Source organism: Somniosus microcephalus, chromosome 9 (assembly GCF_052327205.1).
Source record: "Somniosus microcephalus isolate GS21.2 chromosome 9, FLI_Smic_1.0, whole genome shotgun sequence".
Lineage (NCBI taxonomy): Eukaryota > Metazoa > Chordata > Chondrichthyes > Squaliformes > Somniosidae > Somniosus > Somniosus microcephalus.
This window is the reverse complement of record NC_140995.1, coordinates 180,729,868-180,751,431: the sequence shown is the minus strand read 5'-3', so window position 1 is coordinate 180,751,431 and position 21,564 is coordinate 180,729,868. Positions and strand designations below refer to the sequence as shown.

General features: G+C 44.5%; 1 protein-coding gene across 2 annotated transcripts in view; it reads right to left on the bottom strand.

The window, feature by feature from the left end:
* Positions 1 to 21,564, bottom strand: part of rars2 (arginyl-tRNA synthetase 2, mitochondrial) — a 98,489-nt gene that overhangs the window by 75,515 nt on the left and 1,410 nt on the right. For both annotated transcript variants that reach the window (XM_085997650.1, XM_085997651.1), the window contains exons 2-3: positions 20,411 to 20,484; positions 2,496 to 2,598 (exon numbers count right to left, since the gene is read on the bottom strand). In XM_085997650.1, coding sequence (XP_085853776.1) covers positions 2,496 to 2,598; positions 20,411 to 20,484 — 177 coding nt within the window. The remainder of the gene's footprint in view (positions 1 to 2,495; positions 2,599 to 20,410; positions 20,485 to 21,564) is intronic.

Below are 21,564 nucleotides of genomic sequence, written 5' to 3'. Positions count from 1 at the left end.
CACAGCTTTGAGAAGCTGTCAAACACTGACATTCTCTGTTGTTTGGTGAGTTCTTGTACTCAAGACTCACCAAACCTATTTCCTGAGCAGAAAGCAGATGGTTGTTGCATCAGAGAATGCAGCAGCCATTCTGTCACCTCTGCCGTGGAGCCTCCAGATCCCCAATGATTGAAGCCTGCAGGAAGAAACAAAGGTAAGGAAACTTTTTACTCACCTCACATACTTACCTCTCCACACTTGCACCCATCACTCACCTCCACAGTGCACATTTCGACCTGTCTCACCCCCGCAAACCCACTGCTCACCTCGCTGACCCTGGTGGGGTTTCCCGATGTCGGGAAGCCCGCACTTCTGTTGGAAAAATGGGGATAATCCTCTTAACTGCCTGTTAGCTGGCAGTTAAGTGGCTGTAATCCCCTTCCTGCCTCGAGGAAACAGGACCCGGCGCGGGTTGGGTACCCGCCTCCTGGGAAGATGGCACGGAGGCAGGATGGGTACCCGCTCCCAGTTTCTGCCATTTTCCCGGCAGTCCCGCCTCCCCAGGGCTGGCAAAATCGCTCCCTTAGTTATCTGGAGTCTCATGCTACCATACTCTTGTTATACTACAACTTTCACACCAAAGGTCACACCCATAGTAAATTAAATCACTGTTTTGCTGCACTGTCTCTACCAAGGTGGCTGGCCCTGTACTGACACAGCACCGTCCTGGTTTCAGTGCAACAGCTGGAGGAAACAATACCAAGATTTTACACACGCCACAACATCATATGTACAATTCTATATCTATTTCCTCTTGCAAGTCCAACCGGTCACACTCTTAGACATGCAGTGGGGGGGATTAGATTTCCGTACGTAGCTGGTTGGAACATCCTTCCGGTCGTCACCTTTATTGGAATGTACTGGATAAACTTTTATGACCTGACAAGAATTCATGTGCTTCTGGACAACATCCAAAGAAAACAAGGTTATGAGAAATCTCTTCTCGGTCTCACTTTTACCAGGAAGCGATCCGATTCCAGTCATAGTAGCCAATGATCCCAGATTGTTTGCTGAAAATTCTACAGAGCAGACACTATGTAAATCATGCTCTTTCACTTTGTGTCTAAGATGCAAACTGGGTACATTTGATTGGCTTCTGCATTATTTAGGTTCCAATGACCAATTCCTCTACTCTATGCAATGGGAACGGATACGTCCCTTCAGCGTGTGACCAGAGTACTTTCACTACAAAATCCTGGAACTCCCTACCCAACAGCATTGTGGGAGTACCTTCACCACATGGACTGCAGCGGTTCAAGAAGGTCCACCACCACCTTCTCAAAGGCAACTAGGAATGCCGGCCTTGCCAGCAACATCCACATCCTGAAGAATTTTTTTTTTTTTTTTTTTTAAATAAATACAGCGAGTACTGCAGTTTGGCAATGAGAAGGGAAACTGCAAGCTTTAAAACATGTACGCTTCCCTGTCCACTTAAGGGTGGAACTATATTGGAATTTTCTAAAAAGATATAGTTAACCTTGTTGATAGTAAACACCCGATTGTAATAGAAATAGCAGAAATCTTAAAAATGTGTTGAATTTAAATTATGATCCTTTCTCTGCTTTTCCCAGCAAGAACAAAAAGGTGCATTTGGATGAGCTTGTGAAGACGGCATATCTGTTCAGCCTTCTATATTAATCTCCAACTGTGTCCTGCTCTTACAGTACAACCAAACCCACTCATATGAACAGAATTATGCCATCTAGCCCCTCGAGTCTGTTCCGACATTCAATTAGATCATGGCATATCTGTATCTCAACTCCATTTACCCACCTTTGATCCATATCGGATTGTTGAGGGTGAATTTTGCAGGGGTTTTCCTGCTCGTCTGCCATAACATTGGCGGAAGGGCTGAAGATACGCTGGAAAAACGATAAAATGGTGTAAATGCCATTTACTCCATTTTTTTGAGGTTTCCAAGCCTCTTCTGTCAAAGTCAGTGGTTATGCCCCTGCCACAGATGCTTCTGAACAGTATCTGTGCCATCTCTCTGACGCTTTTGCCGATTGCCCATTTTGTGGTGAGGAGCTCATATTTCAAATATACATGCAAGTACTGAGACTACATTCTCTCTTCCTTTACCTGCAGCAAAGATATACTCTGGTAAGATTCAAGGGGAGAATTTCCTGGGTCTCCACCCAAGCACGCTGGATCACCTGGCTGCAACGAGTATTGGAAAACCATGTGAATCAGAACCCACACCTGTAAAAGGAACCCACCAGAATTTTCTTCCATTTAAATCAAAATTCCATCCCGTGTGATTTCCTGATATTTATTGTGCCCAGGCAATCCAGTGCACTTGGGTGCAGACTCAGGAATATCTCTCCCTTAGTTTAGTTTACAAGATAATTCAATATTTTCTTCAAGCTAGTAATAACCACCTCCCCTGCCACCCCCCCCCCCCCCCCACACCAACACAACAATACGCATAGCTTGGTATTCTGAAGTAACAGTACCTGTTCAGACAGTTGCTTTGCTTGACTCTGAACAGTCGATCCCGATTTTAAACAGCCATTCGCCAGCAGAGAGGTCACCGATACCCGAAAATCTAGGGTCTGCCTGAAAAATGTTTGTAAGAGTATTAAAAACAACTTGCATTCACACAGCACATTAAAAAGAAGACAGTCTCAGAACCCATTGCAAGGGGGCGAGGACATCATCGATCACAAAGTGGGAAAGGCTACGTAAGTGGAAAAACCAAACACAAGATCAAGGTCACAATTTTAAAGACGCTTTCAAAGGAAGGAGAGAGGTAGCACGACAAGTCACGGAGTGAAAAAGTTCCAACAGTCAGGGGTGGAGTGACTGAATGATTGGCCTCCAACTGTGGAACGACAGGGCTAAGGAAGGAGTAGAAAACAAGAATTGGAAGAATGGAGGTTGTCTGTAAGGGCAATGGTTGGGAAAGATTAATCAAATAAGGAGCGATTTTAAAATGAAGACCTTAAAGTGTATACTCAGAGGGACAGGGAGCCAGCAGAGATTGGGAATGAGAGGAGTAATAGAACATGGCTTGGTACAAGAGTAGACACAGGCCACAAATTATGGATTAACAGTTGTTTGTGAAGGACGATAGAGGCCAGTTGAGAAATCAATCCTAGATGTGAGGAAAGACCGTATTAAGGTTTAGGCAGCAGAGTTAAAGAAGTAGGCAAGTGAGCAGGCAATGTTCTTAATGGATTAATAAACAAATTCAAAGTGAAATAAAGAAAAAAATACCTCACAAATCCTGCAGGGAGAATGGGTTCACTAGGATGAATACAAGAAAATGGTGACCAGAGGGGCAAAGAGAGACCGAGAAAAAAAAGCAGCAAAATCTAAGCAGAATGGTAATGAATTCTTTCAGTATTACAACAGTAAGACAGCCGTCAGAGAAGTGGTAAAATTATAAAAGATGCAACGGGAATCAGAAGTGAATGAGAGCACAGGGTAGTTAATGTGCCGAATGACTACGTCTTCCAGGTATTCACAAGGGAAGACGTGAGCAACATGTCCTCCCCAAACAGACAGCCAAAATAAAATCAGTGAATGTGTTAAATGAGATGGAAGTCTGAGCCAGATTAAAAGGGCTCAAAACTAATATCACGGACAGATAGATTTACCCCAGAGTGCTGAGACACACTAGGGGGAAGATTCGTGAGGGACTGACGGCCATTATGAGGGCCTCACTGGTCAGGTACCAATAGATTGGAAACAGGTCAATGTGGTGTCCATATTCAAAAATGGTAGTAAAACTGACACAGGCACCATCAGACCCATTAGCCTCACTTTCATTTCATGCAAAATAATATAATTGATTTATCAGGAGTAAACCTGAGGATTATCACTGTACATCAAAAACCTAGTAAATAGTGGCCAACATGGATTCAGAATAGGCAGATACTATCTGGCCAACCTCCTTTGAATAGGTGTCGTCCCAAAGGTATTGTGAAAAGCCATATTACAGTGTGCCTAGACCTCCAAAGAGCATCACATGAAAGGCTGTTTGGTCAAACTCGAAGCTGTGGGGGATTCAGTGTATCCTTGGGAACGGATAAGAAACTAACTGGAGGGTAGTACTCATCAGTGGAGTTATGTCAGGGTTGGATGAGTAGGGGGAGTACTGTATGGCATCAGTGTTGCGACCACTACTGTTTTTCAATTACATAAATGATTTAGGCACAGAAACTCAATGCAGAGAGGACAAATTTGCAGATACCAAACTAGGAAAGGTAATGGAATGGGAGGAAGCAGCTCAGAAATTACAGAACGAGCACAAAACAAAAACATAGGCAGGACAACGGCAGATTAAATTTAACGCAGACAAGTAAAAATATTGCACAGAGGAAGGGGGAAAAAAAGTAATAAATGTACTCTGTGAATAGTGTTGAAATAGCCAAGAATGAAACAGAGAGACCTAGGAGTACCAGTACACCCAACACTAAACATGTCCAACCAATGCAGAGTAACAATCACAGCCAATAAGAATGTTCAACTACATAGCCAAAAGAGTAGGATATAAGCCAGAGGAACTATGATCAAACTGTACAGTGCTCTGGTCAGATCCACACCTCGAGCATGGCATCTAGTTCTGGTCACAGGCACGAGGGAGACATTTAAGTGAACACACGAAAGGCTGCTGGACCGGATAGCATCCCTGGACGGGTACTCAAGGAATGTGCTGATCAGTTGGCTGATGTCTTCACCGCCATCTTCAATCTCTCATTGGCCCAGGCAGTAGTCCCTACATGCTTCAAGACCACTACCATTATTCCTGTGCCAAAACAAACGGCTGTGACGTGCCTGAACGACTATCGACCTGTCGCACTCACACCCATCATAATGAAGTGTTGAGAGAGACTGGTCCTGGCTCACATCAAAGCCAGTGTTCCCGCCTCTCTTGACCAACACCAGTTTGTCTATCGTGCAAACAGATCAACGGAGGATGCAATCACAACTGCTCTACACTCGGCACTGAATCACTTAGATGGTAAGGAGACCTACATCAGAATGCTGTTCATAGACTACAGCTCAGCATTCAACACTATCGTCCCCAACAAGCTGGCCACCAAACTCCACACTCTTGGCCTGAACACTTCCCTCTGCAACTGGACCCTGGACTTCCTAACAAACAGACCCCAGTCTGTCAAATTAGGTAACCACACCTCCCCCCCCCACCCGACCCTGAACACAGGGGCACCACAAGGATGTGTGCTGAGCCCCCTCCTCTACTCCCTCTTCACCCATGACTGTGAGGCTGTTCATGGTTCCAACACCATCATCAAGTTTGCGGATGATACCACGGTAGTAGGCCAGATCACCAACAACGATGAGTCAGCCTACAGGGAGGAGGTCCAGCATCTCGTGAAGTGGTGCGCCGATAACAACCTGGCCCTGAACATCAAGAAAACCAAAGAAATCATTGTGGACTTCAGGAAGTCTAAAGGCGGAAGTCACACCCCCATCCACATCAATGGGGCTGTGGTGGAAAGGGTGGACAGCTTTAAGTTCCTCGGAGTCCACATCACGGAAGACCTCTCCTGGTCCCTCAATACCTCCTCTCTGGTGAAGGCGGCCCAGCAGCGCCTATATTTCCTAAGGAGGCTGAAGGGATGTAACCTGTCACCCCTGATCCTCTCTAACTTTTACCGCTGCACAATAGAGAGCATCCTGACAAACTGTATCACAGTATGGTATGGCAGCTGTAGCTACTATGACCGGAAAGCCCTGCAGCGGGTAGTCAAAACTGCCCAACGCATTACCGGCACCCGGCTACCGACCATAGAGCACATATACCAGAAACGCTGTTTACGGAGGTCACGGTCCATCATCAAAGACCCTACCCACCCCAGCCACAGTCTGTTCGCCCTCCTGCCATCTGGGAGACGCTACAGATGCATTCGCACCCGAACGACCAGATTTAGGAACAGCTTCTTTCCCAGGGCTGTCATCCTACTGAACTCCACAAATAAACTCTAAAGCCTGCACATCTGCCAATGCACTTTATTATGGTTATGTTTATGTTAATGTATTACAAGCCAAATGTATGTTGAATGTTTAAATGTCTTAATCTAAATGTACACTCTCGGGAGCCGCAAGCCTACATTTCATTGTACTGCACTTGTGCACTAACAATGACAATAAAAGTTGATTTTGATTTGATTTGAAGGCTAATCCCTAATGTTAGAAGTCTGAGTTATGAGGAATGACTGGAAAATGATTGAGGAAAATGTGCCTATATTCTCTAAAGTTTAGAAGAATGAGAGGTGATCTCATTAAAACTTATAACATTCTTAGAGGGCTTGACAGGGTAGATTCTGAGGCTGTTTCCCCTGGCTGGAGTGTCTAGAACCAGGAGTCATAGGGGGAGAAATTCAGTAGGTTGCGCCACCCGTTAGCGCCTTAAGAGGGCGCTAAGTGGGTCGCAAGCCAACTTGCGCCCGAGCGCGGCACTGCCCACTCCTCCCGCTAAATTTCACGGGACGTTAGTGGTGGCGCTAACCGTTAGCGCTGTGCCGCTGCCGATGACATCATCGGTGTGCACAGCGCCCCGCTGACGCCCCGGCCGCGATATTTGGCAGCGCTCCCTGATTTACTGCTGGACGCCATGTCCGACGGGATCAGGGGGGGCGTACCTGCGGCCGGGGAGGCGCAAATTAAAGGCGAGGTGCGGGGCGGCCATTTTTGTTGTTGGCCGCCTGCCAGCACCTGCCTGCGTTCCCGTCCCCGGCCTCCTGAACCCCCCCCACCCCCTGCAGAGTGCCGGCTGTGCTCCAAGAGCCCGGCACTTCTCCTCGGTGCCGGGCTCTTTTGCCTGCACTCCCGATCCTCGGGGGCCCAGCTGGGCCCCAGGTCGTGCTGCACAAGGCCCCTCCCCTTTAAGGAGGAAGGCCTGCAGTACCGCGGCGCAACATGCCGCAGCGTGTGGCGCTGCGGCACGTAGCGCCACGATATTCACTCGCAGCGCCCCAAGAGGGATGCGGGGGCGCCTCCATTAGCGCCGCGCTTCCCTTTGGGGCGCAACAACTCAATTTCCGGTGCGGGGGCGCGAATGTTTCCGGGGCGCTACTTTTAGCGCCCTGGCAAGGCTGGCGCCCCAAACGGGGCTATACTCAATTTCTCCCCCATAGTCTCAGGATAAGGGGTCGGCCATTTAGGACTGAGATGAGGAGAAATTTCTTCACTCAGAGGGTTGTGAAACTTTGGAATTCTCTACCCCAGAGGGCTGTGGATGCTCAGTCAATGAGTATATTCAAGACTGAGATCGATAGATTTTTGGGCACTAAGGGAATCAAGGGATATGGGGATAGGGTGGGAAAGTGGAGTTGATGGAAATGTTCAGCCATGATCTTATTAAAAGGCAGAGCAGGCTCGAGGGGCCGTATAGCCTACTCCTGCTCCTATTTCTCATTTTCTTAAACTTGGGCTTTTAGCTTTGAAAGGAAGTATTTGGGAGGTGGCCTTAGCGGTATAAAGGATAACTAAGGGTATGGATAAGACAAAGCTCAATTATTACTTCAAATTAAATTCCAAGGGTAGGACAAGGAGACACAGATTCAAGTTAGTAAAAGGCAAATTTAGCACTGATATCAGGACATTACTCTTCACACAAAGAGTAATCAACACATGGAATGGATTCCTGGATATTGTGAAGGCAAAAAATCTAGAATTATTTAAGAAACAACTGGATGCTGTAATGGTGTTTCTGGATAGATGAATTAAGATGGGCTGAATGGACATAATCCATAACTACTGGTAATCCTGCAAACGAATGCAGTCTTGGCGATGTTCTCCAGAAACTACATCTAAAACCCCTTTGCACCACAATCAACATCGTAATACTTTCCATTCAAACGGTTTTACTTTGTTACAAATTACAGGAACATGCATGAAACAAAAGTATGTTTCCACCCAACAAATCCTTTAATCCCTGAAGGATTCAGCATATTTAATGCTGTCTAAGCCATGTTATTTTTCATACTTATTATCAGTACCTTTTTAGTAGTGATTTTTAATCTGCTACAATGAGAATTGTCAGTGCTCCAGAATCGGACTCTTTGTTTTGTCATCTAGGCCAGCGTGGAGTACTCCTACTCTATCGATTAACCCTAATCTCAAAAGGGGAAACCAGTATTATCTTAATGTTAATTTCCCATTTCCTACACCAGCTACCTTATGGGCTCTCTGCCAATGCAGAGCTGATTTGTGCAAAAATGATGGGCAATTTTTACTGCAAATCCAGGTTGCAACATTTGCATATTGATTTATCATTGGCCCGCAGGCATCTGTAAGGAATACCTATTATATTCACGTGATCACATGCTGAGTTGTCATTGGCCTGCAGGCATCTGTAAGGACTGCTATTTTTTAGAAGACCCAGGGGTCCTGACTCCATCTAGTCCACACGGTGCTGTACTGCTGTGAGTCAGATCAGACCTGATGCTTCATTAAAATAGTTCAAACTGTAATACTCCGTTGTCCTGCAATTTATTATTTTTGTACAAAGTGTGCAAAACAAGACATGGTGTCAGAACAGGGATTTGAAATGGACATCGTTGGAGCTCCCTTACCTCAAATGAATTGGGAATCTTTGAACTTAGCTAGAGAATGGAGCAAGTTCAAGCAACACGTGGAATTGATGTTCTCGGGTCCACTGAAAAGCAAAGGGGAGGAAGAAAGATGCCGCTATCTACTCTTGTAGATCGGAGAAAAAGGGAGAGATATCTTTAACACATGGTCTCTCACCGCGGATGAAGCAAAGGTACTGAAAAGTTATTTTGACCGTTTTGAAGCATATGTGATGCCCAAGACAAATACGATATTCGCTAGGTACAAGTTTCAGGAGAAAGTACAAGGAGCTAGTGAGTCATTTGAACAGTTCGTGACGGAGTTAAAACTGCTGGTAAAAGACTGTGTATATGCAGATAAAGATGAGATGGTCAGAGACCGCATCGTGTTTGGAATACATTCAGCTAAAGCGAGAGAGAAACTTTTGAATGTTGGGTCCAGGCTAACGCTGGACAAAGCTATGGACATAGCTAGATCGCACGAGATAGCCCAAGCACAGTTGAAAACCATAACCAGCGCCACGAGCAGCTCGAGTGAACAGACAGTGCACGCAGTTAATAGATACACACCAAAGAACACTGCCCAGAGAGCGTGTTTCAGAACAGAAAGAACAGAGAGTTCTAAAAATGGGCGACACAGACAGAAAACGCTTCAAAAACTGTGGATATTGTGGAAACAACTGGCATGGAGAAAAGGTGCAATGCCCTGCCAAAGGAAGGCAATGTACTAAATGTGGTAAACGGAACCACTTTGCTAAAGTTTGCAAGACTATTTTCGGAAAAGCAGAGGAACTGTTTATTGATTCTGTGTCATAGAAAAACAGATTTCAGAGACTGAGCAAGCCTATGCCGATATTGAGATAGGAAAACAGGGCAGAGAGTTTAAGTTTAAACTAGACACTGGATCTCAGGTTAATGTAATTCCTCTGAGTGAGTATCACAGCTTGAAGGATGAGTGTGAGCTACAGCCCACCTCACGCAGACTGACCGGCTATGGGGGTTAGCAGCTCATTGTAAAAGGCACATGCATGATGAAATGCAAGTACAAAGAAAGCGACATGATGTTGGATTTTTACATTGTTGACACTCAAGCACCTCCAGTGCTAGGTCTAAAGGCATGTTTAGACATGGACCTTGTCAAGCTAGTGCTATCACTGACAGCACCAGTTGAGAAACAGACAGACAGTCATGGAGGAGTTTGCTGACGTTTTCAAAGGAATCGGACTATTCCCAGGTGAATGCACTATTCACCTTGACCCAGCAGCAACCCCTGTGGTTTGCCACCGAGAAGGATACCCCTTGCTCTACGTAGTCGCCTGAAGGAGGAGCTGCAGAGCATGGAGAATACAGAAATCATCGTCCGGGAAACAGAACCGACAGAGTGGGTCAACGCGTTAGTAGTGGTTGAGAAACCACGTACAGGCAAGCTCAGAGTCTGTCTCGACCCCAGAGATTTGAACAAGGCTATCAAACGCCCTCACTACCCTCTACCAATGCTAGATGACATCACACCCAAGCTAGTGGGAGCACATTACTTCAGTGTAATGGACGCACGATCAGGATACTGGAATATCAAGCTCACGGAAGAGTCATCTAAGCTAACAACGTTCAACACACCATTTGGACGCTACCGATTTCTGCGTTTACCATTTGGTCTTCTCTCAGCTCAGGATGAATTCCAGCGGAAGATCGACGAAACCTATGAAAGCCTCGACGGAGTAGTCGCAATCGTAGACGACATCCTCATCTATGGCAGGAATAGAGAGGAACATGACAGGAACCTCCATGCAATGCTACAAAGATCACGGGAGAAAGGTAGCCGGCTCAACCCCGAGAAAAGCATAATCGGATCCACCGAGATCAGTTATTTCGGGCATCGCCTCTCAACTGATGGCATTAAGCCAGATCCAGAGAAAATCTCCGCCATCAAGAAGATGGAGCCGCCGAAGAACCACGCAGAGGTAGTCAGTACTAGGCATGGTTAACTACTTAGCCAAGTTTGCCCCGAGCCTCTCCGAAATCAATGCACCCATGCGTCAGTTGCTCAAACAATCCAATGAGTTCCTGTGGGACAAACATGACACAGCATTTCAGAAAATGAAAGACCTAAATCACCAGAGAACCAGGACCAGTTCTTGCCTACTTCGACCCCAACAAAGAGCTCAGACTACAAGTGGACGCGTCAAAGTACGGACTAGGCGCAGTATTACTGCAAGAAGGAAAGCCTATCAGCTACGCTTCCAGATCTCTCTCAGACAGTGAAATCAACTATGCTCAAATCGAGAGTTATATGCAATTCTGTTTGGATGTAAGCGTTTCCACCAGTACGTCTATGGTCGACAAGTCATTGTGGAATCCGACCACAAGTCCCTCGAGTCAATCATGAGGAAACCACTAGCCGCAGCCCCACCAAGGCTACAGAGAATGATCCTTCAGCTACAGAAGTATGACTTCGCAATCATTCACCGTCCAAGCAAAGACATTCCTGTCGCAGACACGCTCTCCAGAAAGTCTCTTAGCTACCAGGACAGCAGCCTCAGTGAAGGCATGGATGTGCAGGTGCACGTGGTGTACAACAGCTTACCTGTGAGTGACTCAAAACTGAAGGAGATCCGAGCAGGAACCGAGAAAGATGCACAACTCACACTGCTGAGCAAAGTCATACATGAAGGATGGCCTGAGGAAAGGAGGAAATGCCCTCAGAGCATATCTGAACTCTGGAACCACAGAGACGAACTGTCACAAATCAACAGAATCGTCTTCAAAGGGGAGAAAATCATCATTCCTACCAGTCTCAGAGAAGAGATGTTGACAAAAATTCATGCTGGACATATGGGCATGGAAAAATGCAAACAAAGAGAGCGTGACATTATGTTTTGGCCCGGAATGTGCAAACACATTGAGGGCATTGTCGGAAAATGTTCAATTTGTCTAGAACGCCGCCCATCAAATGTCAAAGAGCCCATGGTACCTCACCGTATCCCAGACAGGCCCTGGCAGGTCGTCAGCTGCAAACAAGTGCATGCAAAACGTGTACAGAGGCAGCAACACCAAAAGAGATACTATGACAGGTCAGCTAGACTACTGCCGCCGCTGCACAATGGAGAATCCGTCAGAATCCAGGAGCATGACTACTGAAAGCCAGCAGTCGTCATCCAGCCAGCTGACACTGAGTGATCGTATCACGTCCGCACCCCAGAAGGACAGGTGAACCGCCGCAATCGCAGGCACCTCCTGAACACCAAGGAACAACACCGTCATTCCGACGAGAGGTCAAGCCTAGAGTTATCCATGACTTGTGAACTGCCAAAGGGTGTAGGCGGATCGCTGCCCTAAAAAAACTGTACATCGTTATTGAAACGTTGAGATGTTTTCAGTGCTAGTTAAATGTTGAGTTTACTTATATGTTGATGCTACTGAGAACATTATGTAGAAGAAAGGTTCAAAAGTAATGTATAACATTTTTCTTTTAAAAGGGGATGTAACATTTGCATATTGATTTATCATTGGCCCGCAGGCATCTGTAAGGAATACCTATTATATTCACATGTGATCACATGCTGAGTTGTCATTGGCCTGCAGGCATCTGTAAGGACTGCTATGGTTTAGAAGACCCAGGGGTCCTGTCTCCATCTTGTCCACACGGTGCTGTACTGCCGAGTCAGATCAGACCTGATGCTTCATTAAAACAGTTTAAACTGTAATACTCCGTTGTCCTGCAATTTATTAGTTTTGTACAAAGTGTGCAAAACAAGACACAGGTTACATAGGAACTGGATGGAGGCTGCACAAACTCATTTCACATTGAGCCTTTATAATCAGAGAACACAGTCATCTTAATTCCATGTCCCCGAAGTGAAGTGAAAGACAGCCTTCTAAACCAGGGTGCCACCCAATTCCCTTATTGTAAAAACAGGGTGCATTTAAAAAAGTAAACTTACACTTATGCAGCCTTTCACATTACCAACTTTCCAAGGTACTTTGCAGAAAATTAGAGGACAGTGACAGTGTCACATGTGCTTCAAATGGCTGCTATTTTAAAAATCGAATTATTGCACTAACATGCCCCTTACCCATCTGTGCCCACCTTCCTCTGCCTCACTCCAGATCAGCTCGAGTGTCAGAATCCTATCCTGTGTTACTGCCTGCAGAGAGAGAGCCAGCCTGCAGGTTGAAATGCAAACACAGTTGCTGTAGCACAGAGTTAACCTTCCCCTGCTGATCCAAGGTTGCTGGTGTATGCCTCTGGCTCTGGGAAATTTGCAACTTACCCACTGATATCCCAGTACATTTTGTTTTTGCTACTGGCAACCACATGGGTCAAATCAATGAGACAACTGGCCTCATTATGGTTCTTCCAGTGGCATCTTCTTATGCCACCTAATATAGAAAAGTATTTTGTAAAATGGGGGTGGAAATATGCTCTAGTCTGCTCAGCCTAATCCATATTTAAAATAGTGGCCCTGATGCAGCAGCAAGAACCGTTGCTGCTAGCAACTTGCAGATGGCCTGTTTTTAAATTCATTAGTAACTGTCTCCAACAAAGCTAATCAATACATACCCTTATTGTGTTGCAAAAAAGTTAATGTTTAAAAAAAATTAGTGAATACTGATTACATAAAGTATTATTGAGTCTGCTATACTGACTGACCCTTTTAACCGCTAAAATTATCTCCAGCTAATGACGACAGCATTAATTCTGCTCCATCACATCGCCGAGCTCCATTACTTCTACCAGTCAGCCCCTGTTCCTCTAAGAGTACTGAGCACTCACTGTTTAAACAAGAATATTTCACACAAAATAGAAAAACAAAAAGATGGTAAACTTCGATGGAAAATACGCAAGGGAAGAAAATCAGACGGTATGTTGCATAGAGACAAAAAGGAAAAGGGGCAAGAAAATCAGGAGGAAAAGCTAATCAGAATTCTTTTTAACCATTTTTTGTATTCTTCTAGTTTTATTTTTCTTACCCCCTTTTCCTTTTTGTCCAAAAATGCAACACACCGTACCAAATCAACAACACAAGGTGGAGATCTACCTCCAGCAAAGTGGCTAAAAGCAAAAAATGGGCCATGGTTAGTGCCCCTGTGGTTTCCCCCTTCCCCCCATCAATGAGGAAGTGCCTTCTCGCTGTGGTACTCCAAGTGGTAACAAAATTGATGCCAGGTGTTCCAACGTGTTGCATTATTGTGCTACCATTAACTGTTTCACATATTAATACAAAGTACACTGGAGTGCCTTGGCTCAATGACAACACTCTTACCTTTAAGTCAGAAGGTTGTTAAGCTCAAACCCCACTCTGGGACTGGAGTACATAATCTGACATTTCAATGCAGCACCTCAGTACTGAAGGAGCGCAGCACGAGACATTAGACTGAAGGTCTGCAAAAGATCTCTTGGCACTATTCAAAGAAGAGCAAGGGAGTTCACCTAGTGTCCCAGCCAACATTTATCCTATAACCAGCACGACCAAAAACAGAGTTTTCCAGACCTTGCTTTGCTCAAATTGGCTGTCACGTTTGTCTACATAACAGTGAGTGCATGTCAAAAAGTAATTAATTGGCTGTGAAGTGCTTTGGGACATCCTCAGGACCTAAAAAGGCACCGTGCAAGTGCAAATTCCTTCCTTCCTGCTTGTTTACCGTACTTAAATGTTTCTTCTCTTTGTCCATTTGTCTTCTAAAGTTAATGTTTTCCGACCCCCACGGGTGTGTACGCACCCATAGGGGCCTCGCAAGTGCCGGTTTCAGGCATGCGAAGCGCATGCGCTGAAAACTGGCACTTTTGATCTGTCAACAATTCTCTTGGCAGATCATCCGCCTGCCCGGGAGAAGGGCCTCCGTGGGTGGAGAATTCCGCTTCCTGCACAACCTCCGCCCGCTGAAAACCTTTAAAAATCTTACGCCTGGTAAAAGCAGCATAAGGCCTGCTTTTACCAGCATAAAAGAGTTTAAAAAGTTTTTTAAAATGTTTTTTTCCCCCCACTCATTTATAATTTTAAAAATACTTTTAAAAAAAAGCTTTTTAGCCCTGTAAAAACCTTTAATTATTTTTTCAAAAAATTAAATGTTTAAAATATTTCATTTAATAATGTAATTTTAACTAATTTTAAATACATGATTTTAAAAAAGTATTTAATGTTTAACTGTGTTTTTAAATGTGATCCCCATTCATACTTTTGACAGATCTATGCGTAGAGACCTGTCAAAAGTGTGCAGGGGAATTCCCGTCTTTGATTGGTTCCTCATGGCCCACGTGATCCCAGGGACGCTTGTGAACCGCCTGCGCCCGAGATACCTGGGCCTCTGCGCGCGGACCAGGAGAGGCCCAGGATTGCAAGTGTCAGGACCTACAGAGCCAGCAGGTAAGTTCGTAGATTTTTCCAGATCGGAGGCATCTGCACGCAGGAAGCCTCCGATCGGAAAATCCGGCCCAATGACCCCACCCTCGAGCAGAATGCTCGCATGTCTATAAGGGAAGGTGCATTGCAAGATCTAGTTAGGAGTAATTAAATCAGACTAGTTGAATGGAAATTTTATCATTCTACTGCTGAGTATGTAAGAGAAGACCCAGGTAAAAGAAGTGATTTAGTATGGATCACCAGAGCACTGATCTTCCCACATTTACATTCTACTTCATGTATTATTATACCAAGCTTTCAAAGGGCCATCAGCTGTCATAGTCATCAGATACACAACTTGGCTTGGTACAAGAAATAAAATGATGGACTGGAGACAGGTCCCGAGGGTACCACCTGGTACCTTTGAAACCTATTTTACCTGACACCCATAAGCTACCTGGTTATAAAGGGTGGCACTAATTTCCTAGGAGACCAGTCCATTGCAGTAGAGGCAAGTTGAGATGGTCTTTCTCACATAATAACATTTCATCAAGGAAGCAAGTTGTTTAAAATACCGTAAAGAACTGCTACATTTTCTTGGTTTTGTTTTGAAAGACACACTGGAAGATTATTTGAAATATAATTTAATGATTGGGTTTGTTCTCGTTTCTGTAGGTATATCTATAAGCAAAATTTGTGCTTTCTACCCTGTCATAGCGTCATGTTAATCGGAGAGACCAGATTGTGAGGCATCTTCAGCAACATAAGAGTTTATTGTTGACCCTAGACATGCTAACTCCCAGATAACTGTGCCGCAAGATCAAGTTTCAACTCAAAGGAAGCGTGGGCTTGTCTGTGGAATTGTTCATTTGCACTGGGTCTGCTGCGTACTCAAATCATGGTTATCTCCAGACTCGACTTTTCCAACACTCCGGCCTGAGCTACATCACAAACTCCCAATTTATCCAGAAGTCCACTGCCCACATGCTCTCCTGCATTAATTCTTGCTTGCTCACCTCTTGACTCACTGACCCAGAGCATAAAATTCATAATTCTCATCCTCATTTGCAAATCATTTCATGGCCTCATTGTGCCTTATGCCTGTAACTGCCTGCAGCCTTATGTCCCAGCTTGTGCACTCCTGTGAGTTTCTCTGTCCCTCCCACTCCACACTTCATCCAAGTCAGCCCTACTCTGCTATTCTCTCCCCCAAGTATCTCCGCCTTTAAAAACCTCCTGAAAACCTGTTTTTGACATGCTTTTGGTCATCTTGCCTAATTCAAATACTACGGCTCACTGCCTGTTTCCCTTCTGTGAAACACCATGGGGCATTTTCTGTGTTAAAAACACTATTTATGTGCACGTTGGTCTCAGGCACCTCAAAGCACTGGAGAGGTGCCACCAACACTGCCTCCGCAAGATTCTGCAAATCCATTGGCAGGATAGGCGCACCAACGTCAGTGTTCTTGCTCAGGCCAGCATTGAAGCTTTGACCACGCTCGATCAGCTCTGATGGACAGGTCACATCGTCTGCATGCCCGATACGAAACTCCCAAAACAAGCTCTCTACTCGGAGCTCCGGCACGGCAAGAGAGCCCCAGGTGGGCAGAGGAAACGCTTCAAGGACACCCGCAAAGCCTCCTTGAAAAAGTGCAACATCCCCACCGACACCCTGGGAATCCCTGGCCCAAGACTGCACAAAGTGGAGGAGAAGCATCCAGGAAGGCGCCATCTGGGAGACGCTGCAGATGCATTCGCACCCGTACGACCAGATTTAGGAACAGCTTCTTTCCCAGGGCTGTCATCCTACTGAACTCCACAAATAAACTCTAAAGCCTGCACATCTGCCGATGCACTTTATTATGGTTATGTTTATGTTAATGTATTACAAGCCAAACGTATGTTGAATGTTTAAATGTCTTAATCTAAATGTACACTCTCGGGAGCCGCAAGCCTACATTTCGTTGTACTGCACTTGTGCACTAACAATGACAATAAAGTTGATTATGATTATGATTATGAACACCTCGATACTCTTCATCGGGAGCAAGCAGGGGCCAAGCGCAGGCAGCGCAAGGAGCGCACGTCAACCCAAGCACCCCACCCACCCGCCCCTTCAACCACTGTCTGCCCCACCTGTGACAAAGACTGTAGGTCCCGCATTGGACTCATCAGTCACCCGAGAACTCATTTTTAATGTGGAAGCAAGTCATCCTTGGTTCCGAGGGACTGCCTAAGAAGAGGTTGTCATCTGCCGTACACTCCTTCTTCACACCAGGGTTTAGTTGAGCCAGTCACTGGAATTCAGGGGTGTGATGCTGTCTGGCAGTGGGAAAGGGTGGACCTGGAGTTAAGGCTGTTGATTTTATGTCAGGGTGGGAAAAGCATCATAGTGGTTGGAAGGTGGGTTGGGAAAATTTATGGGTTGTGTGAATTATTGAATTTGCGTATGTTTATTCTGCTATGTATTCTCCTACCTCCCCTGCACAGTCATCATCTGAGCCCCATATCTACATACTGCCCTTAAGCTGCAACAACAACTTGCATTTATATAGCACCTTGTAGTAGTAAATTGTTCCAAGGTGCTTCACAGGAGTGTTATCAAACAAAATTTGGCACCGAGCCACAAAGGGATATTAGGGCAGATGGTCAAAGAGGTAGGTTTTAAGGAGCGTCTTAAAAGGAGGCAGAGAGGTTTAAGGGAGGGAAGTCCAGAGCTTAGGGCCTCGCTAGCTTAAGGCATGGCCACCAAGGGTGGAGCGATTAAAAAGAATTAGAGGAGCGCAGAGATCTCGGACAGAGTGATCTCCTGGAAGAATTTCGATCGCCTAGATGGGTCGGAGAGGAATTTCCCAGATTTTTTTTCTCCCAAAATTGGCCATTGGGTCTTTATCTGGTTTTTCGCCTCTCCCGGGGGATCACATGGGTTCGGGTGGATGCACAGTGATAGAAGATTTGAGGTTAGGATCAGATCAGCCATGATCTTATTGAATGGTGGAGCAGGCTCGAGGGGCCGATTGGCCTACTCCTGCTCCTATTTCTTATGTTATGTTCTTATGTTCGGAGGGGAATCATCCAGAAGCACGAGATCAGCTTCCATGTGGATGCGGATGAGCAACCGCACCACCACTTCTTCGAACTCCTTCCATCTCTGTACTGTCCTACTGCATGGCCTGCCTCAAATTATGGACGAGTGATAACTTCTGAGTTCAACATTGGGCAGACCAAAACCATTGCTTTCAGCACTCGCCATAATCTCTGCTCCCCTGAACTGAGGTCATGCCCAAAACCAAGACCGCTTACTTCCACCTCTGCAACATTACCCTACTCTACTCCTATGACAGAGATAGAGATTAGAATTGAACAGGAAGTTTGTATCTACATGTATGAGATCCATCATATTATAAAATACAGAAACATAAATCATCTAAAATAAATTAACAAAATACAAAAAGTCTGTCTGCAATAGATTTACATTACATTGAGAATAACATGCACAACACATTCAGTAGTGTATGTCTGTTTATTCATATACAAAATATTATATATTTATAATCTATGAGCTTGAACTCATTCTTTCCCCAGACCTCAAAGCTCTCTTAATTTACCCTTCGCCTAACAGTCTTCAGGCTTTTAAAACCAAAGTTTGGTAGGAGCAAATCACTACTGATGGATTTATCTAGTATACTGTCCTACTCTTTTCAACCTTAGTTGTGCCCGGCATCTAGGTCCTTTGTCCAGGCTCAGGATTAAAAAGCGTTGCAGTAACTCCCAAAAGATTTACATTAGTTGTCAATTTTTACTAACTGTAAAATATGCCTCTGAAATAAATATCAAGATGACTATGATTAGCAGAACTTCCTCCGGAGTAAAAAGAGCATTCAGAGCAACATTCACTTTACCATGTCTTTTTCCTCTCTTGCTTCTTAATATTTGAATTATGTCCCATTTCTCCAATATATCTATTTTACAGCCAACAAGTGCATACACCATTCATTTATTATTTGCCCAATCTTGATCATCCTTGGAGCAGTGTGCAAGGTGTGTTGTGCTCAGCAAAGTTCAGAAGATGACTAGATAGTCTCATATCAGAAAAGGGCATCTCTGACAATGCAGCACTCCTCAATACTGCATTTAAGTGTCAGCCTGGATTATATGCTGAAGTCTGTGGACAGGAACTTAAATTTATGACCTTCAGACTCCGAGGCAAGAAGGCCGACTGCTGGCTAATGCCTGCAGCCAGAAAAACTGGCATTAGTTCTGATAGGCTTATATATCTAGTATGATGATGATTTGGACAGGTTGGGTGATTGGGCAGATGCAGTATAATGTGGATAAATGCAAGGTTATCCACTTTGGTGGCAAAAACAGGAAGGCAGATTACTATCTGAACAGCAATAGATTGGGAGAAGGGGAAGTGCAATGAGACCTGGGTGTCCTTGTGCACCAGTCGCTGAAGGTAAGCATGCAGGTGCAGCAGGCGGTTAAGGCGGCAAATGGTATGTTGGCCTTCGTAGCAAGAGGGTTCGAATACAGGAGCAAGGATGTCTTGCTGCAGTTGTACAGGGCCTTGGTGAGACCACACCTTGAGTATTGTGTGCAGTTTTGGTCACCTTATCTGAGGATGGATGTTCTTGCCATGGAGGGAGTGCAGTGAAGATTCACCAGGCTGATACCTGGGATGGCAGGAATGACGTATGAGAAGCGATTGGGTTGATTGGGCTTATACTCGCTAGAGTTTAGAAGAATGAAAGGGGATCTCATTGAAACTTATAAAATTCTAACAGGACTAGACAGACTAGATGCAGGAAGGATGTTCCCGATAGCGGGGGAGTCCAGAACCAGGGGTCACAGTCTAAGGATAAGGGGCAAGCCATTTAGGACAGAGATGAGGAGGAATTTCTTCACCCAGAGAGTGGTGAACCTGTGGAATTCTCTACCACAGAAGGCAGTTGAGGCCAATTCATTAAATATATTCAAGAAGGAGTTAGATATATTTCTTAAGGCTAAAGGGATCAAGGGATATGGGGAGAAGGCAGGGACAGGGTACTGAGTTTGGATGATCAGCCATGATCTCATTGAATGGCGGAGCAGGCTCGAGGGGCCGAATGGCCTACTCCTGCTCCTATCGTCTATGTTTCTATGTGCGATGACCAGCAGAACATGAAGGATAGAGAGGACCGAGACTTGATGGGACTTGAATGGCTGGGGCAGGGAGCGAGGCCTGGAGGGCTGCAACTGGGAGGGAGCAGAGGAGCTGAAGACAGGCTGCATCCCTGGTAATCGTGCGACTGATGCTGCATTAACAGCTGTGTGGTTATCAGTCATGTGCCTATCATAGACCAATTAGCCCACTACAGACACTAGGAGCACGTACCAATCAACCTGCTGCAAAGACATTAATGACACACAATCATTTTTAAAGTTTTATCGATGCATTCAAAATCAGTGTTATATATGAAATGTATAAAGCTGTTAAATTACTGTTTTTTGGAGACAGGAACAGCTGATACCACTGGAATAAGCTTCTCTGTTGATGTCCCCAGAACTCTGGAAAGCTAAGAAAAACAATTAAAATAGTGTTAAGAAAGAAAATGTATACTAGACTTTCTGAAAAATATTTTTAATTATAGACAGGAAGCACCAGATCACTCAAACTTTTAGACTTTAAAAAGTGTAATTTGAACATATAAGCAGCAATAGGCATCTGGGATGATGAGGCAGTAATCTAATCACAAGATATCAGAATGTCAAACTGCATGATTGAAGCTTGGCTTGCGACAATCATTTTAACCTCAAGGTTACATTACTACCTTGTAAATATTCCCAGGCAACTTTTATTTGTATAACATTTAAATTTGTTTTTGAATGAGCTTTTATGCTGACAGTGCCCATCAGTGCAGGTGTTGACGATTAATACACTTCACATAACAGTCAAATAAGGATGCTCACATTACAGAATCGCTGATTGTGACTGTACACTAAATTTGTAGCTAATTATGATGAAGCCCTATAGTTAGCAGTCTGCTTAAGTAAGTTGTATACAACATTTATAAGATTTATTGTATTTTACACCAAAGAGCTTTCTATCCACATTTTAAAAATGTTATTTTTATAGCTAGACAGAATTGAGAAATTCACATGAAACAGTACATTAAATTCTCAGAACATCTGAAATGTAGGGACAGGAAGGAAAAGAACTGTGCTTAAAATATTCTAGATATTTTAATATAGTTTGCTCTACCCACTCACCTCTTCACAGGCTCAAATACTTTGAATTAAATTGGTGAAACACAGCAAAAGTGACAACCACAACATCTCCAATTTAAGACTTGCAAAAATTATATGGTATTCAGTATATGCTGTTCCTGAGGTTCCTACAGAATATATCAGGAAACAAAACCACAAAGGTGCAAACCTCTATCTATTCATAGTTAGCATCTATTAGACTAGTTAGTCCTATTGTTTTATGAAGTTTATACTTGAAATGCTGTAAATGTAAACCATGCATTATGTTCACTGTGTACTAACATAATTTTAAAAAACATGCATTTATATTCCTCAGGACATCCCAAAGTGTTTCACAACCAATGTATTACATTTGAATGAATTGAAAATACTGTTGTTATGTAGGCAAA